Raw genomic sequence first — 21,076 nt, forward strand, 5'->3', positions numbered from 1 at the left:
TGGGCGTTTCTTGCGTATATATTCTGAATCATGTACTGTATTTCAATAAACGCTATTTTCAGAAGATGCACATTTTGTTCTTTTTAGATGCACCTTTTTGTCGTTGAGTATTGATGGTGTTATTAATCTTGTGTATAATCCTATTTGTGATAAGTACGACCTGTCTTCATTGAAATCAGGTAACGTTCAGTCACCATGAAAGGCAAATCTTATATATTTTGTTTATAGGCCTATTTATTTAAAATAAGTTTGGGGAATAAGCCGCATTTTAAAAAAAATATTTTTTTTATAAAAGGTTTTGCCGGTGGATCGCCGATTCCACCAGCTGTTATTTTCAAAATGAACGAAAAGCTTGGAATTCGCTTGTTGGTATGTACGACGTATTGAAATCGGGCGCTTGCTTAGCGTAACGAACGTCTGCGCATGCTTATACACCATTTGAAATTTTGTGACAATACAAAAACGTTTTTTCGTTTCTCGCCAGAATTGTTATGGATCAACAGAAACAACGACCATCAGTTCATTGACACACACAGACAGTCGGAATGTTTGGAATACAACAGGACGTACCGTACCCAATACTGAAGTAAAGGCCCTACTTTTTTCAGATTATTTCATCCCCTATATTATATTTCTAATTCACTGTAATATACACTGAAGCTATTTTAAATCCTACATGTTTAGATTCAAATAGTTGACGAAGAAGGACGTCCCGTAGAAGTGGGAGAAAAAGGAGAGATATGGTTACGAAGTCCGGTTGCGTTCAGAGGTTACTATGGTGATATTGAGAAAACAAAAGAGAAAATCACCGAAAACGGATGGATTAAAACGGGGTACTATCACAACTTTATATTTACTAAATTAGTATAAGAATGTACATACAAAGTCAAATAAAGTTAATATAATATAATTTGGGTCTAATAAATAAATGACCAATTAAAGTAGTGAAGTTAAATGTAAATGGTGCTTTTTTCAGAGATCTTGGTAAGCTAAATGCAGATGGATACTTGACAATGGTTGGTCGAATTCAGGTATTGTTATCAACTTTATATGAAGCACTAATATAGCCTACAGTATTCAGTATAGGTGGATCAGAGACTCTTCCATTTATTTATTTATTCTGGATCTGCCTCTGTTTGTCAAGTATAATTTCCTAAAAATCTGCCGACAACAAGTAAAGGTTCTGACCTCAAAAGTAATATTTTTTATATCTTCATCCCTGACACTGAAATACAGATAAATATTTATGTATATACGATTACTTAAGCATGTTTCACTCGATCGCGATTAACATATTAAACTTACTGTTTTGCAGGACACAATTTTTAGATGTGGTTCCAATATCCATCCATCAGAAGTGGAAAATGTATTAATGTCTCATCCTGCCATAAAAAGTGCTCAGGTAAGTGCATAACATCATTGTGTTTCTTCCAATCTGTCTTCATTAGACTTGGTTCGCCACTAGCGACGCAACGCAAGCACGTAACGTATAAGTGATTATTCGAAAAGTGGCTTGGCATTGGTCAACTCGCCTGTGTTCCGTCTCTAGTGGGAACCACGCTTTAATTACGAGATTATTAATACAGCTCTTTGGAGAAAACGAACAAGTTCTATTTTCCCAACGAAATATCATTTAAATGCATTGCATTTTCCTAACGTTGAAAGAAAATAGCGAGCATTTGAATAAGAATACTGTAATTAAAAATGCGTTTTTCATAATTCCGACAGGTTCTACCAATACCAGATTACAGGATCGGTGAAGATGTTTCTGCATGTGTTACGTAAGTTTGTTTTCATTTCTCCCAAAACTAAAAATAACGTATAAAACATTATTTTCTTTCTCTCAAAAACAACATAAGGACTATTTGTGAATAGTAACAATAATAATGATGATATTTAAAGCAAAATGAAATAAAATAACTACCAGAAAATTACATAAATGTTAATAACAAAATGTATTGATAATTTTATTGTTTTGAGAATTGTATATATTGATATGTTATTTTAGAATAAATGAAGGGTACACTGTCACCGAAGGAGAACTGAAAACTTTCTTTGAGGGAAAGGTAACAAACTTCAACTTATAAATAAACGTCGATTATTTTGTGAAAATACACCCGAGTGTATCCTTGCCATTTCATTGGTTAACTGCGAATCATGTACCGTTTATTATTTTGCACTAATTAACGTTTAACCTTACTATTAAATGTTTAGCTTTTTACTACTAGATGCTTTTTATTCGATGAATGGTGATAATAATTCAGCATTGACTGCTCTATTTAACTCAGCTCCGCCTCGTTAAAATAGACACCCAGAGCAGCAACATTATTATTTTTTCGACAATCGTTTCTATCTATCTATTGCAGATGTCGGATTTAATCCAGCCGTCTTACTTCCTGATTTTTGACTCTTTTCCATTTGGAGCTACAGGAAAGGTACTGCATTGTTTGGTGCGACCAGACCCTTAAATGTTTTTTTAATATTTGCTTGTCATTCTAAAACTAGGCCTATACAACCGATATTACGAATGTATTTTTGCGATATGTATGTCGTATTCATTATACCAGGGGAATTAAGCTTTTAATATTTATTCTCTTTTCGTTATAAAAGATGATGCAATATATGATAGAATGATTCAATTTTGCTCTCTTTTTACTGTAACTTTTATTTACAGGTGGATCGTAAGAAGTTACAAGAGATGGCTATTGTTCGAATTAAATTACCAGACACGCCTTATGAAGAATAAGGTTAAATAAAATATAACTTCTTATAAAGCGACCTGTTGAATTTCTGACTGACCCCTATCAGCTGCTGTTACGTAATTAAATGAAAATAGCCTACAATGGTAATGGTGACGATGGTAATAAAAGTAGGCCTATTCAATTTGATACAGCTTGTAGCTGATTTCATGTTGATGATGAGATTGCACAACCAAATTGTTCCAAAATAAAAATTTGCATTATCAATTCAACCTCACGAAAATCTCACATTATTCATTAATAACCAAGGAAAATATTCTTTGCTTGTCCTGTTGAGATAAATAATCATCGCAGAAACACCACCAGCATGCATATATATCGCCCTCCATAATCCTATATTAAATTATTACCCAGTGAAACGAAGTCATAGCTATAGTAAATATGTACATGTAGTACAGGCTATATGTGACATTTATCCTATGTAACCTTGAAAAAATTCTAATAAAAGGTCTTTTGGTATTTTCTTGTAGCTTTAGGTGTGAATAAATACCAAAAAATTTTTGCAGCCTTCTAGTTGCTGCGTTAGTGAGATATTTAGGGTCAAAGGTCAGTCACCTTTTTGTGGCATTTGATGGCTCATAACTCCTCAATTCCTGGGTTTAAAAAGACAACTGTGGTGTCTACATCTATGTTTTAGTGGTCAAGCAACAAAATAAAGTTTTTGCAAATTTCGGGTTACTTGTGCCATTGGTCAGATAGTCGGGTCAAAGGTCATTGACCTTTATTCATTAATAACTACTACTAGTTTAGGACCTCGGTAAGATTTGTATGCATTCAATTTAGGAGAGAATATCTCAACTGTTATAGGATAATTAGACCCCAAGGAACAACATGGGATATGTGCCAAATTCGTTATCGGGGGCGAACATGCCCAAAATCGGGGTCAAAGGTTAGAAATGTGTGGTTCTTATATCTCGACAACCAAATCATACAGATTTGCTTTTGGTGTCAAATTGTTCAGAAAATACATATTTATATTCAGTCTAACACAACGTTTACCCCAAAAAATGACCGGAAATGCTTTTACTGACCTTTGACCAAACTTACTTACTTAATGTCATCCCACTATTAAGTGGGTGCCATGATAATTTGTCTCCACACATCTCTATCAAGCATGCTCTTTCTCAGTTCACTCAGGTCTAGTTTGGTATCTTTCAACAGAATGTCGAGCGAAGTCAGTTGAGGTCTTCCCACTTTCCTTTTCTCTTCTGGTTCCCAAAGGAGAACTCTTGAGGCAGGCTCAGAGCTTCTCATAACATGACCGGCAAGGCCCATGCGACGTCTTTGAATGATGGTCGTAAGACGGGGAAGGTTGGCATATAGTGTCTTGTTGGTGGCGTGTGAGGACCATGGGATGTTTTGGACTTTCCTCAGCATGCGGGTGTATGCTCCATCCAATGATTTTGAGAGCGATGAAGTAAGACTCCATGTCTCACAGCCGTAAAGAAGAATGGCTTCAACTGTTGACCTAAAGAGGCGGATTTTTGTGGACTTGTTGATACGAGATGCCCATATTTTTGAAAGACTGTTCAGCGCACCCCATGCTTGACTAAGTCTTGCTTCGACATCATGGTTAGTGGATGAACAGTAGCTTCCGAGGTACTTGAAATCCTCTACTTGTTCTATTGCTGAGCCATCCAGTGCGAGAGTTATAGAAGGTGATGAGGGGTTTAAATGTATGAATTGGGTCTTCTTGATGTTTAAGTATAAACCTATAGCTTGTTCCCCAAGGAACAACATGGGATATGTGTCAAATTCGTTATCTGGGGCGAACATGCCCAAAATCGGGGTCAAAGGTTAGAAATGTGTGGTTCTTATATCTCGAAAACCACTTGTCATACAGATTTGCTTTTGGTGTCAAATTGTTCAGAATATACATATTTATATTCGGTCTAACACAACTTTTACCCAAAAAAATGACCGGAAATGCTTTTACTGACCTTTGACCAAAAAAACACATTTTCAGGTTAAATATTAAAAATGTCAATGGACACACTGTATGGTATCAAATGAAAGCATATACAATATGCTACCCATTGCTACCCAACTTGTATTTAATTATGTGATGTTATTTTTGGAAAATATGCATATTTTATTAAATTTAGACAAAAATGAGTATAAATTAATGTAAGTTTATTTTAGGTGAAATAATTCTAGCGTTGTAATGAAATATTTGGTATAAAAAAGAAAAGACTTAGTTGTAGTTTATTAAGTTCTTTATTTGGTAGACCAAACAAAATGGCATTGCAGTAGTCTAACCGTGATGTTATTAGTGCATGGACAAGTTTAATAAGCGAGGAGTGTGTTTGCGAATTGATCTTATGTTACGAAGGTGGTAGGTATCAGATTTACTAATGTTGTTGATATGTCTGGACATAATCGTTGCTGAGTCAAATACAACTCCGATATATCTAACCTCCAACGATGATGTGATTGATGTTTCTAGCAATGGCCAATTTCTTGAAGTGTTTTGAATGAAGAAATAAGATTTCTGTTTTACCAGGTTTAAAAAGAGCATGTTTTTAGTTAGGCAATCCTGAACATCAACAACACAAGCTTCGAAAACCGATTTCGCCTCATTAAACTCTGCTGGATTAAAGCTGATGTACAGTTGTGTATCATCTGCGTACACATGATATTGGACACAATGTCTCTTAATGATATCACTCATGGGCGAGATGTAAACTAAAAACAATACTGGACCCAGTATTGATCCTTGAGGAACACCGCATTTCAGGTCGATAGAGGTGGATTTGACATTACCAATCCGGACCTGCTGCTTCCTAGAAGACAAATATGACTTGAACCAATTTAGAGCAGATCCACATATACCCATAGACGAGAGTCTTGCAATAAGAATGGAATAGTCCATGGTATCAGAAGCTGCCGACAGGTCGAGGTACACAGAAAAAAGACAATTACCTTTATTCAGAGTTAAAATAATATCATTATGCACCTTGAGAATGGCTGACTCTGTACTGTGGTGCTTTCTATATGCTGATTGAAGAGGGTCGAACAGATTATTGTCGTCAAAAAAATGTATGAGATCTAAAGCAACGCATTTCTCAAGGATCAATTAGATAAAAAAGCGACATTAGAAATAGATCAAAAATTTGCCATGCAAGTATGATCCAGTGAAGGTTTCTTTAAAATAAATGTAACTAGACCCAACTTCAAATCATCAGGAAAGGTCGTACCAGTTGATAAAGATAAATTAATAATAATTCTAAATACTGAAGTCAATTATGCACATTTTCCATAAAGTTATATTCCTAATTAAAAATTTCAATACAAGTTGGGTAGCAATGGGTAGCATGTTGTATATGCTTCCATTTTATACCATACAGTGTGTCCATTGACATTTTAAAGAATAATTTAACCAGAAAATGTGTTTTTTTGGTCATTTTTTTTCGATCAACCAGCATCGGCCAACAGCTTAAGATCTGCATGGCAACTTGTCAAACAACTCTCAGGGAAGAGATCTCAAAGTGCCTGCATCATGGGAGAGGATCGTCTTCTAGCATGGAAAACTCACTTCCACAAACTACTATCGGTGGAGACTTCCGTGGTAGATGACATGGATATCGTCAAAATCTTCAACTTAACCACCAGATAAGCTCCGAGAGGTTCTCCGAGGCTGAGGTGTCAATTGCCTGCAAACAGATGAAATCTGGCAAAGCACCTGGTCTTGACGGTCTTCCCATCGAAATATGGAAATTACCTGGCACCCAGAAAGCTCTCACTTCTTTCTGCAATCAAATTCTTGATGGAAACAGGCCATCAGAATGGGGAATTTCGTTCATATCCCGAAAAAAGGTGATCTTTCAAAACCAGATAACGACAGGGGTATTTCATTATCACAATTGGCTGCAAAGATCTACAATCGCCTGATTTTAAATAGGATACGTCCTGTGATTAATGAAGTTTTACGCCCCAACCAGAATGGCTTTCGTCAGGCACGATCAACAACTACGCACATTCTTGCACTGAGGAGAATTGTTGAAGAGGTTAAGAACCATCACAAAGAGGCAGTCATTATCTTTATTGACTTTCGCAAAGCCTCCGATTCCATCAATCGCAACATCATGATGAAGATCCTCTTAGCATACGGCATCCCTCATAAAATTGTAGAAGCCATCAGAGTAATGTATATCAATACATCAGCAGTTGTCCTGACTCCAGATGGTGAGACTGATTGCTTCAACATCGACTCTGGCGTAGTTCAAGGAGACCCTCTTGCTCCATTCTATTGTCTGCCTTGACTATGTAGTGCGATCAGCAACTACATCATCAGACGGTCTCACCCTCCGCAGTAGTAGAAGACATCCAGCTGAAGTACTACCAGACCTGGACTTTGCCGATGACATCGCCATTCTTGAAGATTCCATACATGCTGCCGAAAATCTACTGCACAGAATTCAACAAGCCACACAAGCTATAGGTTTATACTTAAACATCAAGAAGACCCAATTCATACATTTAAACCCCTCATCACCTTCTATAACTCTCGCACTGGATGGCTCAGCAATAGATCAAGTAGAGGATTTCAAGTACCTCGGAAGCTACTGTTCATCCACTAACCATGATGTCGAAGCAAGACTTAGTCAAGCATGGGGTGCGCTGAACAGTCTTTCAAAAATATGGGCATCTCGTATCAACAAGTCCACAAAAATCCGCCTCTTTAGGTCAACAGTTGAAGCCATTCTTCTTTACGGCTGTGAGACATGGAGTCTTACTTCATCGCTCTCAAAATCATTGGATGGAGCATACACCCGCATGCTGAGGAAAGTCCAAAACATCCCATGGTCCTCACACGCCACCAACAAGACACTATATGCCAACCTTCCCCGTCTTACGACCATCATTCAAAGACGTCGCATGGGCCTTGCCGGTCATGTTATGAGAAGCTCTGAGCCTGCCTCAAGAGTTCTCCTTTGGGAACCAGAAGAGAAAAGGAAAGTGGGAAGACCTCAACTGACTTCGCTCGACATTCTGTTGAAAGATACCAAACTAGACCTGAGTGAACTGAGAAAGAGCATGCTTGATAGAGATGTGTGGAGACAAATTATCATGGCACCCACTTAATAGTGGGATGACATTAAGTAAGTAAGTTTGGTCAAAGGTCAGTAAAAGCATTTCCGGTCATTTTTTGGGGTAAACGTTGTGTTAGACTGAATATAAATATGTATTTTCTGAACAATTTGACACCAAAAGCAAATCTGTATGATTTGGTTGTCGAGATATAAGAACCACACATTTCTAACCTTTGACCCCGATTTTGGGCATGTTCGCCCCCGATAACGAATTTGGCACATATCCCATGTTGTTCCTTGGGGTCTAATTATCCTATAACAGTTGAGATATTCTCTCCTAAATTGAATGCATACAAATCTTACCGAGGTCCTAAACTAGTAGTAGTTATTAATGAATAAAGGTCAATGACCTTTGACCCGACTATCTGACCAATGGCACAAGTAACCCGAAATTTGCAAAAACTTTATTTTGTTGCTTGACCACTAAAACATAGATGTAGACACCACAGTTGTCTTTTTAAACCCAGGAATTGAGGAGTTATGAGCCATCAAATGCCACAAAAAGGTGACTGACCTTTGACCCTCAATATCTCACTAACGCAGCAACTAGAAGGCTGCAAAAATTTTTTGGTAATTATTGACACCTAAAGCTACAAGAAAATACCAAAAGACCTTTTATTAGAATTTTTTCAAGGTCAAACCATATATAGCCTCTACTAATAGTTTACTTGTTACCTGTAAAGCTCTGTCTACACTATCAAACTTTAAAGAAAGGGTCGATCGTTTATCTGTTATTGTTGGTGTCATCTACAAGGTCCTCTCTAGATGCAAATCATTTTATTGAATCTTTTGTCCCTTTATGAAACAACTTTTCCAGTGAAAACAAACATATTTATTAGGAGATTTTAACATTGACATTTTAAAACATCAGTCCAATAATCAGTCAAGACACTTTTTTTTTTCTCTTTTGTGGCGTGAACCACTACCTTTATTCTTTCATATCATAATTAAATACATTACAAATAAATCAGTAATATCTGTCTTCATATGTTCTTTCTTTAATTATATTGTTTTCCGTTAATATTCTACATTTTTCTTTATATTTTTCTGCTCAAAAAAAATATCAGTAATTTTTGTAAATTTTAGTTTTTCACATATTGTTTCCAATATTATCCTCCTGCTTTCATGGTTTGTTATATTTATTCACATTGTACACAGACAATATACATACCGTATTGTTTCATACCCTGTTAATTCATACCATTTATATACATCTTATAGACATTATATACAAAGATATAAAACAACGTTTAATAAATTTATTAGGTACCGGTAACTCTTTTAACATTATATGAGCGTTAGTTTGTTCAGATCCTTAACAATAGACTTAAATACAATCCAAGAGTTTTTACACACTGGTTTGTTTAATTCAGTTAAAATCTTAATGTTATATATTGAGAAGACAGCAATTGAATATAAGTCATTTTTGTATTCACAATCAGACCCTAAAAGAAGTTCTCTAAAAGAGCTTCTGCCATTGTCAATATTTAAAAAAATGTTATCTATGTTTGTCCATAAAGTTTTATTTCGTATGCATTCAAAAAACATAAGTCACATACATTATTCATTTTCACATTCCACTTATGAAGCCTTTGATTAGTCGGAACAATTTTGTTCAACAGCTTGTAATTTAGTTGTGCATATTTTTTGGTTTTTTTTTCATTTTTCACTTTTTTTACTCCAATTTATTTTCTGAGTGTTAAAGGCCATATTCCATTTGCCCATTACATGCGGATAAATACATTTTTCTTTAATAAAGCACGAATATATAAGTTTTGTTTCCAGCATATAGGCGTCATTAGTTATGATGCACTCATCTTTTATATTTGTAGGCACGTTCTTGTTGTAATTTTTAATTATATTAATCCAATCTTTTGGAATAGCATCAACTAAGGAAGCATATTCCATGAGCCAGTTTATTTTATTACGTAGTGTTTCAAGGATTTCATTAGATGTTTTCAAACGGTTAAAATTAATTATATCAAATATTTTTTTAAATCCTGAATCAAACCAATTTTTATAAAACAAAGACTTTTTTTTGTACACAATATATTTGTTTCCCCATAAACTTTGATTAACAACTTCTTCATAAGTATTGATTTCATGGCAGCAGTTTTCGTTAAATTCAGTACAACATTGTATCACTTTTAAATAAAAAGAAGGAATGTTTTTCAAAGTAATGCAATTTACCAGGTTAATATTTGACATACTAAAGAACAATCTTTCATTTCCAAACTTATTTATATAATATGTTGGTAATAGCTTCCATCTCACATGCTTTCTACATATTAATTTTCTCGCCCATGCAACCTTGAGCGCTTTGACCTGTAATGCAAAATCCGGCATATTAATACCTCCATCTTTTAGCTTGCCAATTAATGTCTTTCTTTTAATTTTTTCCCCTTTTCCATTCCATAGGAAATCGTATGTCAGTTTATTCACCTGTAAAACAACATAATTTGGTACATCAATTATAGAGGCGTTATAAATTAGTTTAGATAAACCGAGACTCTTTAAAATTGTAACTTTTCCAAAATATGTAAGGTTTCTTTCTACCTTTCCACCTGTTGAGTAGTCTTTCTAAACTTAACAATTTATTAGCCCAGTTTAGTTCTTGACATTCATCTTTTTTATAACCTACATATATTCCTAAAATTTTAATTGGTTTTTTAACCCAATTTAAGTTACATGGTTTTTCGATTTTATTTATATTTCTACCAATCCACATGGCATTCGTTTTTCTTTTCTTAAGGCTCATACCTGATACTTTACAAAAGTTGGTAAGAATATTTAAACCTATCTCAATACTATCCTCATTCCCAGTAAAGATAACTGTGTCGTCCGCTAATTGAGCGATGCGTATTTCTTCATTTTGCACCGGGTCAGGGACAGCTATGCCTACAAAATTCACATCATTTCTTATATTACAGGCCATGATTTCTACAGTTAAAATAAACAATAAAATAAACAAAGGACAACCCTGTCTTATACCACTATTCATTTGAAAACTTTCAGAAATCCATCCATTATTTACAATTACACATTCGGTATTATTATAAATTGTTGATACCCATTTACGAAAAGAATCTCCAAAATTAAACTTCTTTAATACTTTGAACATGAATTCCCTATTCACAGAATCAAAAGCTTTACTAAAGTCAAGTGATAACATTGCACCATCAATATCTTCATCTTTGGTATAAAATAGAATGTCATTAATTAATCTTATATTTTCACCCGCAAAACGCCCTTTAATATATCCTTTTTGATCATTGTCAATTATATTTGCAATAATCTTTTTTAATCTTGTGCATAATATATGAGTTAACATCTTATAATCAGTGTTTAATAGAGTTATAGGCCGCCAGTTTTCTAAAATTTGTTTGTCACCTTTTTTATAAAGTAAATAGATCACTCCGCGTTTCTGCGTGTGACTCATTTCATTTTTGTTATAACATTCGTTTATGGCATTACAAGCAATATGTTTGATATCATTCCAAAATAATTTATAGAATTCCACTGGCAATCCATCACATCCGGAGCCTTGTTTAGCTTCATTTTTTTAATAGCTTGTTCGCATTCAGCTATTGTTATTGGGCCTTCACATACATTGTACTCATCTTCTGATAAAATATATACATTTGAATTATTTAAGTATTTGTTTATGTCCGCTGAGGGAATATCCTTATTACTATATAATTGTTTAAAGAAATTTACTTCTTCACTAAGGATTTTCTGAGGTTTTGTTAATATTGTCCCATTTTCTTTTTTTATACTTTTTATGTTTTTTTGTACCGTTATTTTTCTCTAGCCAAGAAAATACTTAGTACTCCGTTCACCTTCTTCCATCCATTGTAGTCGTGAACGTATATATGCACCCTTCGCCTCCTTTTCATAAATTTTTTCTAGAACTTTTGTTTTTTCTTCAATTTCAGTCAGAATACATTCATTTTCACGGGTGCAAGTCTGGTCAATAGCTTCATTTAGTCAAGACACTTTGTCAACTTACTATTTAGTAATTTCTTCCTTCCTTTAATCCACAAACCCACCCGTATTACACAAACCTCCTCAACGTTAATTGATAACATAATTACCAACAATATTGAATTCCCTAATATGAATGGACTGATCTACAGCGACCATAAACATAAACTGTACTCTACATCTCTAAAATTCCCAACTAAAAGAAATATAATTGAATACAAAAAAACCTAAATAAACTAAATTATGTAATAAAAAAAAAGCCTAAAAGGATTATTATCAAAATAATTTTACCAAAAAAGAGATGACATTAAGGTACCTGGAAAGTTATAAACACCTTAATTTAAAAACGCGTAGTGAGTGATCACGGTGAATCTGTAATTGACTGTGGGGGTTATCTTACAAATGACCCTACTACCATTTCCAACCACTTTACTTCGTAAATATTGGGCCTAACCTATAGCATCAAACATTAATACTTCTAATTTAAACTACAAAACTTATCTTCCCTCTCCCATCCTAAATTATACATTTCTTAGTCCTGTTATCAGCGATTAACAACACTAAAATTAACAATCCATATCCGATCTCCAACCCACTACATGCGGAGTCCCCCAAGGACCTGTTAGGCCCTCTACTGTTTTTGCTATATATAAATTATATTTACCTATCCTCAAATTTACTTTCATTCCTTTTATATGCAGACGATACCACCATCCTCTATACTGACACAAATGAATGTAGATTCACTCCTTAAAGTTACCATTGATATCATACCCAGCATCCTTGATTACTTTTCTGCTAACAAGCTCTCCGTAAATTTTAAGAAGTGAAATATTATGATCTTTCGGAATTTACCCAAACCACCAATAGGACGTCCCAACCAACTCCAGTTGGGCACTTACCAAATACCATTAGTGAATAAAACAAAATGTCTTGGGGTCTATTTAGATAGTAGATTGACATGGAAAGCCCATATTAACGAAATCGAAAACAACATATCTAAAAGTTCTGGTATTATTTTTAGACTTCCAGCCTTTATTCTTCAAAACATCCTTCGTACTATCTACTGCTCCCTTATTCTTCCTTACTGCAATATTGTCTGGGGCACTTATCTGTTGTACCTAAACAAACTTTTATTTACAAAAAAATTGTATTAGAAACATTTCGAACTCACCTCCAAGAGCCCACTCAGATCCGTTGTTTTCATAAAAAAAATGGTCAAATTGGCTGCCAGCCAATGGATTTTTGGTTGAATTTAACCATTTATTTTGTCATTTAATAAGTGAAAACATTTTTTTCTTTTCGTTTTTTTTTCTATGGAAGTGATTAACTAAACTACAAAATAGCATATTCAAAGTCTGATTTAATTAATCTTCATTTTCATGTTTTTGGGGGACAATGCATATTTAAGCTAAAAAGGCATCTATTATCCATATACAATCACTGAATCTTAATAATATTAATTCAAATTTCATTTTCAATCGGTTTAATTTTGTTTACTTTGGCTATTTTTTTGTTTTGGTTTAAAAAAAATTAAATTGTACCTTATTTTCTAATTTTTGGCAGCCCTGGGTTTCACCGTTCTTATTTATAATTTTTTATCACAAACTCTGTAGGCCTACATAGAAAAGAAAAGAGAAATAAATGTTCTGAAATTACAAAAACTAGTTCGACAAAAAAGTGTGATGTGCCCAAATATGGTAGTGATATGCTTAAATATGGTAGTGATATGACATCATCATGGCACATTACATTTTTTCTCACATAACGTTTGATAGTGTATACAGAGCTTTCCCGTGCCCTTCACATCTATTAATCTTTAATGGAAATCAAATAAATACTCAACACTACTATTATGGCAAACATTTGTTGACCTTTGTATCTGACCTTCCAAATGCTTTATATTCGTTGAATAGTGATATTGACTGCTCCTATATGCTCGTGTGCATTGTATTATTTTTCCTTATTCCACTGTAAAATTTAGTAGTAGAATCGATCGTGCGTAAGTTAATAGTAGAATGGCTTTTTCGCGAAGTAAGAGTTACGTTCATACCCCCAGTCTCAGTCCCTTTATGGGGCTGACGATGAATGAAATGTTGGAAGAGAGAGTGAAGAAAAATCCAGACAGAGAAATGCTTGTTTTTGTTGCCGATAATGAACGAGTTACTTTTGCTGAATTTAAGAAATTGGTGAGATATTGTTTGAATGTTTATTATTATGTAATATCTACTACTGATATTAGGCCTGATACTTCATTTTATTTCAAGCGTTTTACATCATTGAATCTGAACTAATTATCTTTTTCAGGTGATAGACAGCAGCCGGGTTCTTACTCAAACTTAGTCTTCGTCGTGGTGATCGTATAGCTGTTATAGGCGCTAACCACATAGAATGGCCACTTATTACAAGTGCAGCGAGAGCAATAGGCGTCGGTGTGGTAGGATACTCATCCTTAGTTATATATTACATTATTTAGTCGTTGTATATCGACTGATATATCGGGAAAAAATAGTGTAGGCCTAACTTTAAAATGTTAAAGAGTAAAGCATGGTCCCCACTACCGACGTAACCTACGCAGCGTAAGCAAATGCCCTTCCAATAATTTTTCCCTCGCTTGCGTGAAATCGTTGCGCTACGCTGTGTCGCTAGTGGGAACCGTGACGCTTTAGCCTTTAAAATAAAGTCAGCAACTCCGTTTTTATTTTTCTTCAGGCTAATCTGCTAATTGGTCATACTCCTCATAGTTTTCAGAAAATAATATTACAAGTAAGTCATCTATTTTCTTGTTCAACTTTCCTGTCGTTATTAGATGCCTTGTATTGACAACATTGATTAACCAGAAAAATATGGAATATTTTTCAACGTCCTCAACCAGCTTTTTTCCGACAAAATATTTTAATTGTAGGGCTTACTCTTGTGTTTTGTACGAATTCACATTAAAATTAAAAATACATGTATTGTAATGTATGATAATTCTTATAGAAAATTATTAATACCTTAATAATATGCAAATTTACAACGAGACCTCTTTGTTAATTATATATTAACATATTGGCATTTAGATTTGGTTTTTAGTACAATCAAAATTGTTTTAAAAAGGCAGTATAATTTTAATTTATGTGTGGTTTATAATAAATATACAGTAATTTCATATTTGTTAGGATAATATCTTTTTAAAAAAACTAGAAAAACTAATAATATTTCCTCAGATCATGCCAATATTAAAGAATCCACAACTAGAGTTCCGTAATAATGCCTTATCGCGATCGTGAGCTTCTAACAATTCACCCTACAGTATTAGGCTATAACAACTTTTATCAATTTACATATTGCCAGGTGTCGTGCAAAGCGTTGTTCATAACTCGTAGCCCTGACACACTTTACCAAATGGCTTGTGAAATGATTCCAGAGTTAAGTGAAAGTATTCCAGGTGACTTAAATTCAAAACAGTGAGTATATTATTATTAAGTTATTAAGTTCACATGGATAATATCACTGATATTATGGACAAAATAACTAGTTATTTTGTCCATGCTAATACCTAACATTATAAGCTTTTCATTTGTGTTTTAGGTTCCCCGACTTGAAGAAGGTCATTGCCGCTGGTTCCAATTGCAAAAGGTACAATAAGTAGGCCTACTATCAATAAAACGATAATGCATATTAAAGTTTATTTAGTTGTTTGCAACGTTAACTTTTTTCTTCATTTTTTTCAGTGGAACGTTGAATCTCGATGATATATCTGTTTCTGGATGTGAGGAAGAAGTAGCAAAAGCGGCTAAGAAAGTCACAATTGATGACGTCAGCCATTTTAGTATGACATCGGTAAGAAATAATAATATGATTAAACTTCTATCATCAATTAAAGCTAAAAAATGCATTAAAATAATAAAAAATGGCTGATTTTTTACTGATTCAATAGATAAATCTGCGACATTCACGTTTAAAAAAAGATTTAATCAGGGAAGAGTAAACTTCATTCATTAATTGTGATATTCCTATCATTCTTACTGTGATCCCAAATGAAACTATACTAATGTATTTGTATTTATTTTTTCGAGATTTTAAAATAATTGAACTATTGTATTACCACAGGGCACAACTGGATCACCGAAATTAGTGCCGTTTACCCATTTCAAAACACTCAACGACAACATATTTGTACCGGATCAATTTGACGAGGAACAAGTAAGTCATAGGTCTATTACCCTTCAGTGTTGTTCGATGCTAATATAATTAGGAGCGCTGGAATTTGTGAGATGACGAACATTACCGAGAAAACGTATAAATGTGTGAAGATAATTTTCGAGCCAGAGTGGTTGACGAAATAAAATAATTGAATTGAAGCTAGAAAATTAAAATACGAAGATGGTATGATGACGTCACGCGATAACAAGATACTGATGAAGATTATCTGACGGTGGTGATGGGGAGAAGGAGGAGGATGGCGTTGATGATGTTGATAACGTCTAGTAATAGTAACGATTCCTTTTCTAAACTAAGGTCAATATATTTGCATGCGTCGGTAACATGGCCCATGTTGGAGCAACGCAACTGGGTCAAGTAGCGCCACTTCTGTTCGGTACAACTTCAGTGTTTCCTTCACCAACCTACACATTTGAAAAGTTTGTTCAGGCCGTCGAAGCAGAAAGGTGAAGTAAATATGCGTTTAATTACTCTCTTAAATTGGTCGACTGAATATTCAATCGATACGGTTGATTTTTCAACTTTTGGCCGACTGTGAGTAGGGACAAATCGGATTGATTGAAATAACGATTGAAGATTTTCAATCGATTCAAAGATTGAAAAATTTCAAACTAAGAAGATTGGAAAAATTATTTTTTCAACCAAAATCGATTGACTTTTTTGTTTAAATACGATGCTTAAAAAAGATACGTTTCTTATATATATTCCATTTTGATTTTATTGAAAACATAACAACAGTATATTACAATAGTCAAGACACTGCTGTAGTCTTTGTCTTTCAGTAGTATAATTATAAATTCAAAAACTATCTTATATGCCTTGGTGATATACCCTAATTCTTGGGAGGGCATCTACAAAGTCCACAAATATCATTCAGGAAAATATAGTGCAGCCTAAATAAAAGCCCAACCATGGCTTCTACAATGTGTCTGAATGAAAGTACATGTTGAGTTATGATGACCGTCCAATTGACAATAAATATGGCTGTGCAAATTTTTGTCCTGCATACTCTTTTCTAACATCTGTTGCATCCTGTAAGAATAACAAAAAGCATAACAAACTGTTATTTATCATAAAATATTTGATAAATGTACGCATCTTTAGTAGTAGTACTGTACTATCTTTATCATTGATAATTTTTTATTTTCAATATGGTCTTAAAAAGCAACGGTGAATAGTTTTGCTATTCAATATTATCAGAAAAGAGTATCATATAAAACTCTTTTCTCTAATTTAAGTAAATTTTGACATTCGTAATTTTTAAAATGAAAATAAAAACTGTACTATTAATTAATATGCTTACATGGATATGTTGAATGAACAAATTCACAGCTTCTGATTTGGTTCATGCTCTGTATAAGATTGAGACATATAGTATGCTTCATATAAATCAACATAACAAGACCATTAGGCCTAGTGCACAAAATAAATTATAAAACATTAATAACAGTAACACAAATAGTAAAAATAATAGGCTAGTTCAGATTCAGTCAAGCCACCAATAATTAGGCAATCTTTTTCTAGCATCAGGTCGGTATGTCGAGTAGTTTCTTCTAGGTTGGAAATATTTTTTAATCCAGTCCCTGTTTTAAAGCTTAAAAAACACGAATTTATACACAATTGACATGTATAAATACAGTGATTTAAATACAGATATACAACATATTATTATTACTTACTATCAAAAAATAAATATAAATCGTTCAAGATGATGTCCATGTTGTTATTGTGAATGATTGCAGCCCGAAACATCATTGACATTGTGTAGTCAAGCATTTTTCCTGTGCAATAGATAGAAATAATATGTTTCTACTAAATGTTATAGTTTAGTACTGTACAGTATACACAGTATAGCCTATCGTCATTATTTATTAATATTATAATTATTAATTATATCATAATTTATTCGTAGGACGCCTAGGCTAGGCCCTACTAGAGGCTCTAGCTATAGGCCTAGGCCCCTAGGGCCTAGTCTAGGAAATAGTATTAAAGTAGGGCCTAGGCTTAGTAACTAGGCCTAGCCTAGCCTATTTATTAGACCTAGCTCTTCTCCAGCTAGACCTACTAGTTAGGCCTAGCCTACTAGGCTAGTACTAGCCTATGCTAGCTAGTAGTAGTAGGGTAGGCCTAGCTAGAGAACGTCATCAAGAATTACAAAGTAACGTTTTTTTAGTATTCATTAAAATTGTTTATACAATGGAAATGCCTATTCAACTAGGCTAGGCCTAGCCTAGATAGAATAATATTCAAGGCATAACACATTTGATTTAGTAAATTTAACCTAGGCTACTCACTAACTAGGTCTATAGCCTAACTCGGTAACCGGCAAAAATAAACTCGAGCCGTACCGTACACCACACTCGCTGCTGTCACGTCAACTAGCCTACTAACTAGATCTGTGCATGCTGTGGCCAGAAAATGTGCGCGGTGGTGGTGGTGTGAATGTAGGCCTCAATGTAGCGTATGCCTTAGATTCAATTTAAAATAAATGATTACCAACCTTCTAAAATAGATATTGATTCAATTGGTATATGTTACGAATACGGTAGCTCGTAAATTGTCGGCAAAGAATCTAAAATGCGATCGAAGAGCATGAAGACACTGACTCTGAAGATCAGGCGGGCGGGAAGCGAGGAGAGGGCCGGAAGACAAACTTTTGTTGTCCGCGCGCTTTCACGTCACAATATATTAGGCGCTGATTGGATGTTGTAATCAAACTTTCTATCAGTTGAAACTTTATTTTCAACTGGAGCGTATTTCACGTTCATGAATACCATATTCAGTCTAAAAAGTTTGGTTTTAATCATCAAACGTAAATACGATCGAAATTTCCAATCGATGAATTTAAGAGAGTAACAATGATTTAAAAACGTGCAATGATTATCAATGTTTAAGGCTTGCGTCGATATTAAACATGCGTCTTTTTGCACGGTTTTCAATGTTATTATTTAGGCCTAATTGATCTTCTTTATTAGATGCAACTCATTCTTGCTGATGATAGATGGTGTAGTCAATCTTGCCTATAATCCTATTTGTGACAAGTACGACCTGTTTTCATTGCAATCAGGTAATAAACAGTATAACTTCTATTCATATAAGTATAGTTAGGGAAATATTTAACATTATCTATCTTAGAAAATCGAGGGGGAAAATAAATATTTGGTGGTGTTTTTTTGTTGTTAAAGGTATGACCGGTGGTTTGCACATTCCGCCAGATGTTATTTTTGAGTTGCACAAAAAGTATGGATTTCGTTTGTTGGTGCGTATCAAATTATAATAATAATAATCTAATTATATATACTAGATGGCACGCTCGCTTCGCTCGCGTACCATCTAGGTCGTGCCCACAGATGGTTCTCGAATACACAGTATTTCCAGCGAGAAAAAAATGGAGATTTCAAATGTACGTACCGCAGGACTATAATACATTGTCGTTTACAGAAACGAATAAATATACACAATGATTTATGTAGTCAACCAAAATTAGCACCCTGGGAATTACTTCCGAGAGAGAAACAAAATGAGTCAAATTTTTTTATTTGGACTCATTTAAACAAACCCAATTTGTGTTTTGTATGTAACATTAAGGGTTGAGGGATGGGGGAAGAAGATAGGTACAAAGAGGAAACATTTTAAAATATATTCTTATCCACTCAGTAACGAAATATTGTTTTTAATGTTTTATAGGCCTATAAATAATATACCACTAAATACAGTAAAACATTTACGATTTAATACGGTACTTTGTTAAAACTCTCACTGTCATAGTCGATTGAAATAGTAAAGTACATGTAACGATACACCACTACGACGTTTATATATTTTTAAATTATTAATTAATACAAACGTTGAGAAGCAACTGTCAGTAATAACGTTTATTTATTTGTATATTATATGTTTATAATCTAACAGTAGGGCCTACCCACACTCACAGTAATAAAGTTTATTTGTATATATTTTTATATTACATCTAACAGTACCAACACTCACAGTAAGAAATTTGCAATTCAAATTGCGATCAAAAGTGGTTAATACCTTAACAGTATTGTACAGCATTGCAATACTATTTATGTTTATTCTCCAAGGGGGCCCATAAATCTAAATCTATACCTCTATGGTTAAACCAAATAATTTGGAATGTTTATTTGTATATTATATGTTTATAATCTAACAGTAGGGCCTACCCACACTCACAGTAATAAAGTTTATTTGTATATATTTTTATATTACATCTAACAGTACCAACACTCACAGTAAGAAATTTGCGATTCAAATTGCGATCAAAAGTGGTTTTAACCATTAAAATACCTTAACAGTATTGTACAGCCAGGGAACTCCCTGGTACAGCATTGCAATACTATTTATGTTTATTCTCCAAGGGTGCCCATAAATCTAAATCTATACCTGTATGGTTAAACCAAATAATTTGGAATGTTCCATTCATCACAAATCAATACATTTGTAAAAACGTATATTAAATGTATCAAAATAGTATTTTTTAAAGAAAATCGGCCTGTCTTCAACATTATGATGCTGTACTCGAACTGTTCAACCGGTTTTCAGCTATTAAAAACAATTATCGTAGGAGGAGATAGGAAAATGCGAAGCCTCCTCGCATTTTTGTGGCGGGTATTTTTCAAGATGGACATCCATTAGACAGTGTATACCACGATCGGAAAACACCCCTATTTGGGGCAAATCGTTGAACCTAAATTCGTTTTAATCGTCAATAACTAATTATCTAACTTAATTTAATTAGTAAACAGGGTTACATCAGGTGGTTAAAATCAGTACCGAAAGTACGAACCAACTTTATATACCATCGAGTAAAAATTCTAGAAGTAAGGCGCGATTTACCGAATTTTGCCCTTACGTAAATTTATATATAGATACCTTTACATCGCGCAGCTAAACTCCGGTGTGGGTAAACTCCGATGTTGGTAAACTCCGATGTTTTGCTAGGTGATTTATACACGGCGTGAGGAGCAGCAACGGAGATGAACTTGTCCATTTGACGTTATTTGTTTTTGACGA

General features: G+C 34.1%; 2 protein-coding genes and 2 long non-coding RNA genes across 5 annotated transcripts; 2 read left to right on the forward strand and 2 right to left on the reverse strand.

Annotated features, from left to right (window-relative positions):
• Positions 1 to 142: 142 nt before the first annotated feature.
• LOC140043391 (uncharacterized) lies at positions 143 to 1,067 on the forward strand. Its single transcript, XM_072087896.1, has 5 exons — positions 143 to 179; positions 296 to 369; positions 485 to 586; positions 685 to 833; positions 977 to 1,067. Exons 2-5 carry the CDS (start codon positions 340 to 342, stop codon positions 1,065 to 1,067), a joined length of 372 nt encoding a protein of 123 aa, XP_071943997.1. The 5' UTR covers positions 143 to 179; positions 296 to 339.
• A 321-nt stretch (positions 1,068 to 1,388) lies between these two features.
• LOC140048523 (uncharacterized) lies at positions 1,389 to 2,066 on the forward strand. The gene is made up of 3 exons (XR_011845081.1): positions 1,389 to 1,402; positions 1,729 to 1,781; positions 2,009 to 2,066. It is a non-coding gene; the product is annotated as an uncharacterized lncRNA (long non-coding RNA).
• A 1,761-nt stretch (positions 2,067 to 3,827) lies between these two features.
• On the reverse strand, positions 3,828 to 4,535 carry LOC140043400 (uncharacterized). The gene has a single exon (XM_072087904.1). The coding sequence runs from the start codon at positions 4,533 to 4,535 to the stop codon at positions 3,828 to 3,830; it is 708 nt and encodes a 235-aa protein (XP_071944005.1).
• An 11,985-nt stretch (positions 4,536 to 16,520) lies between these two features.
• On the reverse strand, positions 16,521 to 18,881 carry LOC140048530 (uncharacterized). Of its 2 annotated transcripts, none has more exons than XR_011845084.1 (4): positions 18,543 to 18,881; positions 17,722 to 17,823; positions 17,346 to 17,394; positions 16,521 to 17,074 (listed from the first exon to the last, which is right to left on the reverse strand). It is a non-coding gene; the product is annotated as an uncharacterized lncRNA (long non-coding RNA). The 2 variants fall into 2 exon arrangements; XR_011845086.1 differs by having other exon boundaries at positions 17,346 to 17,455.
• Positions 18,882 to 21,076: the final 2,195 nt, after the last annotated feature.

The sequence above is a fragment of the Antedon mediterranea genome, chromosome 1 (genome assembly GCF_964355755.1).
Source record: "Antedon mediterranea chromosome 1, ecAntMedi1.1, whole genome shotgun sequence".
NCBI lineage: Eukaryota > Metazoa > Echinodermata > Crinoidea > Comatulida > Antedonidae > Antedon > Antedon mediterranea.

Bases quoted from the DNA above. Each gene is read 5' to 3' on its own strand.
- LOC140043391 (XM_072087896.1), top strand. From the start codon at position 340: ATGAACGAAAAGCTTGGAATTCGCTTGTTG. The intron at 370-484 runs GTATGTACGACG...GTTTCTCGCCAG, and splicing joins AGCTTGGAATTCGCTTGTTG to AATTGTTATGGATCAACAGA. The intron at 834-976 runs GTACTATCACAA...TGCTTTTTTCAG, and splicing joins AACGGATGGATTAAAACGGG to AGATCTTGGTAAGCTAAATG.
- LOC140043400 (XM_072087904.1), bottom strand. From the start codon at position 4,535: ATGTTCGCCCCAGATAACGAATTTGACACATATCCCATGTTGTTCCTT.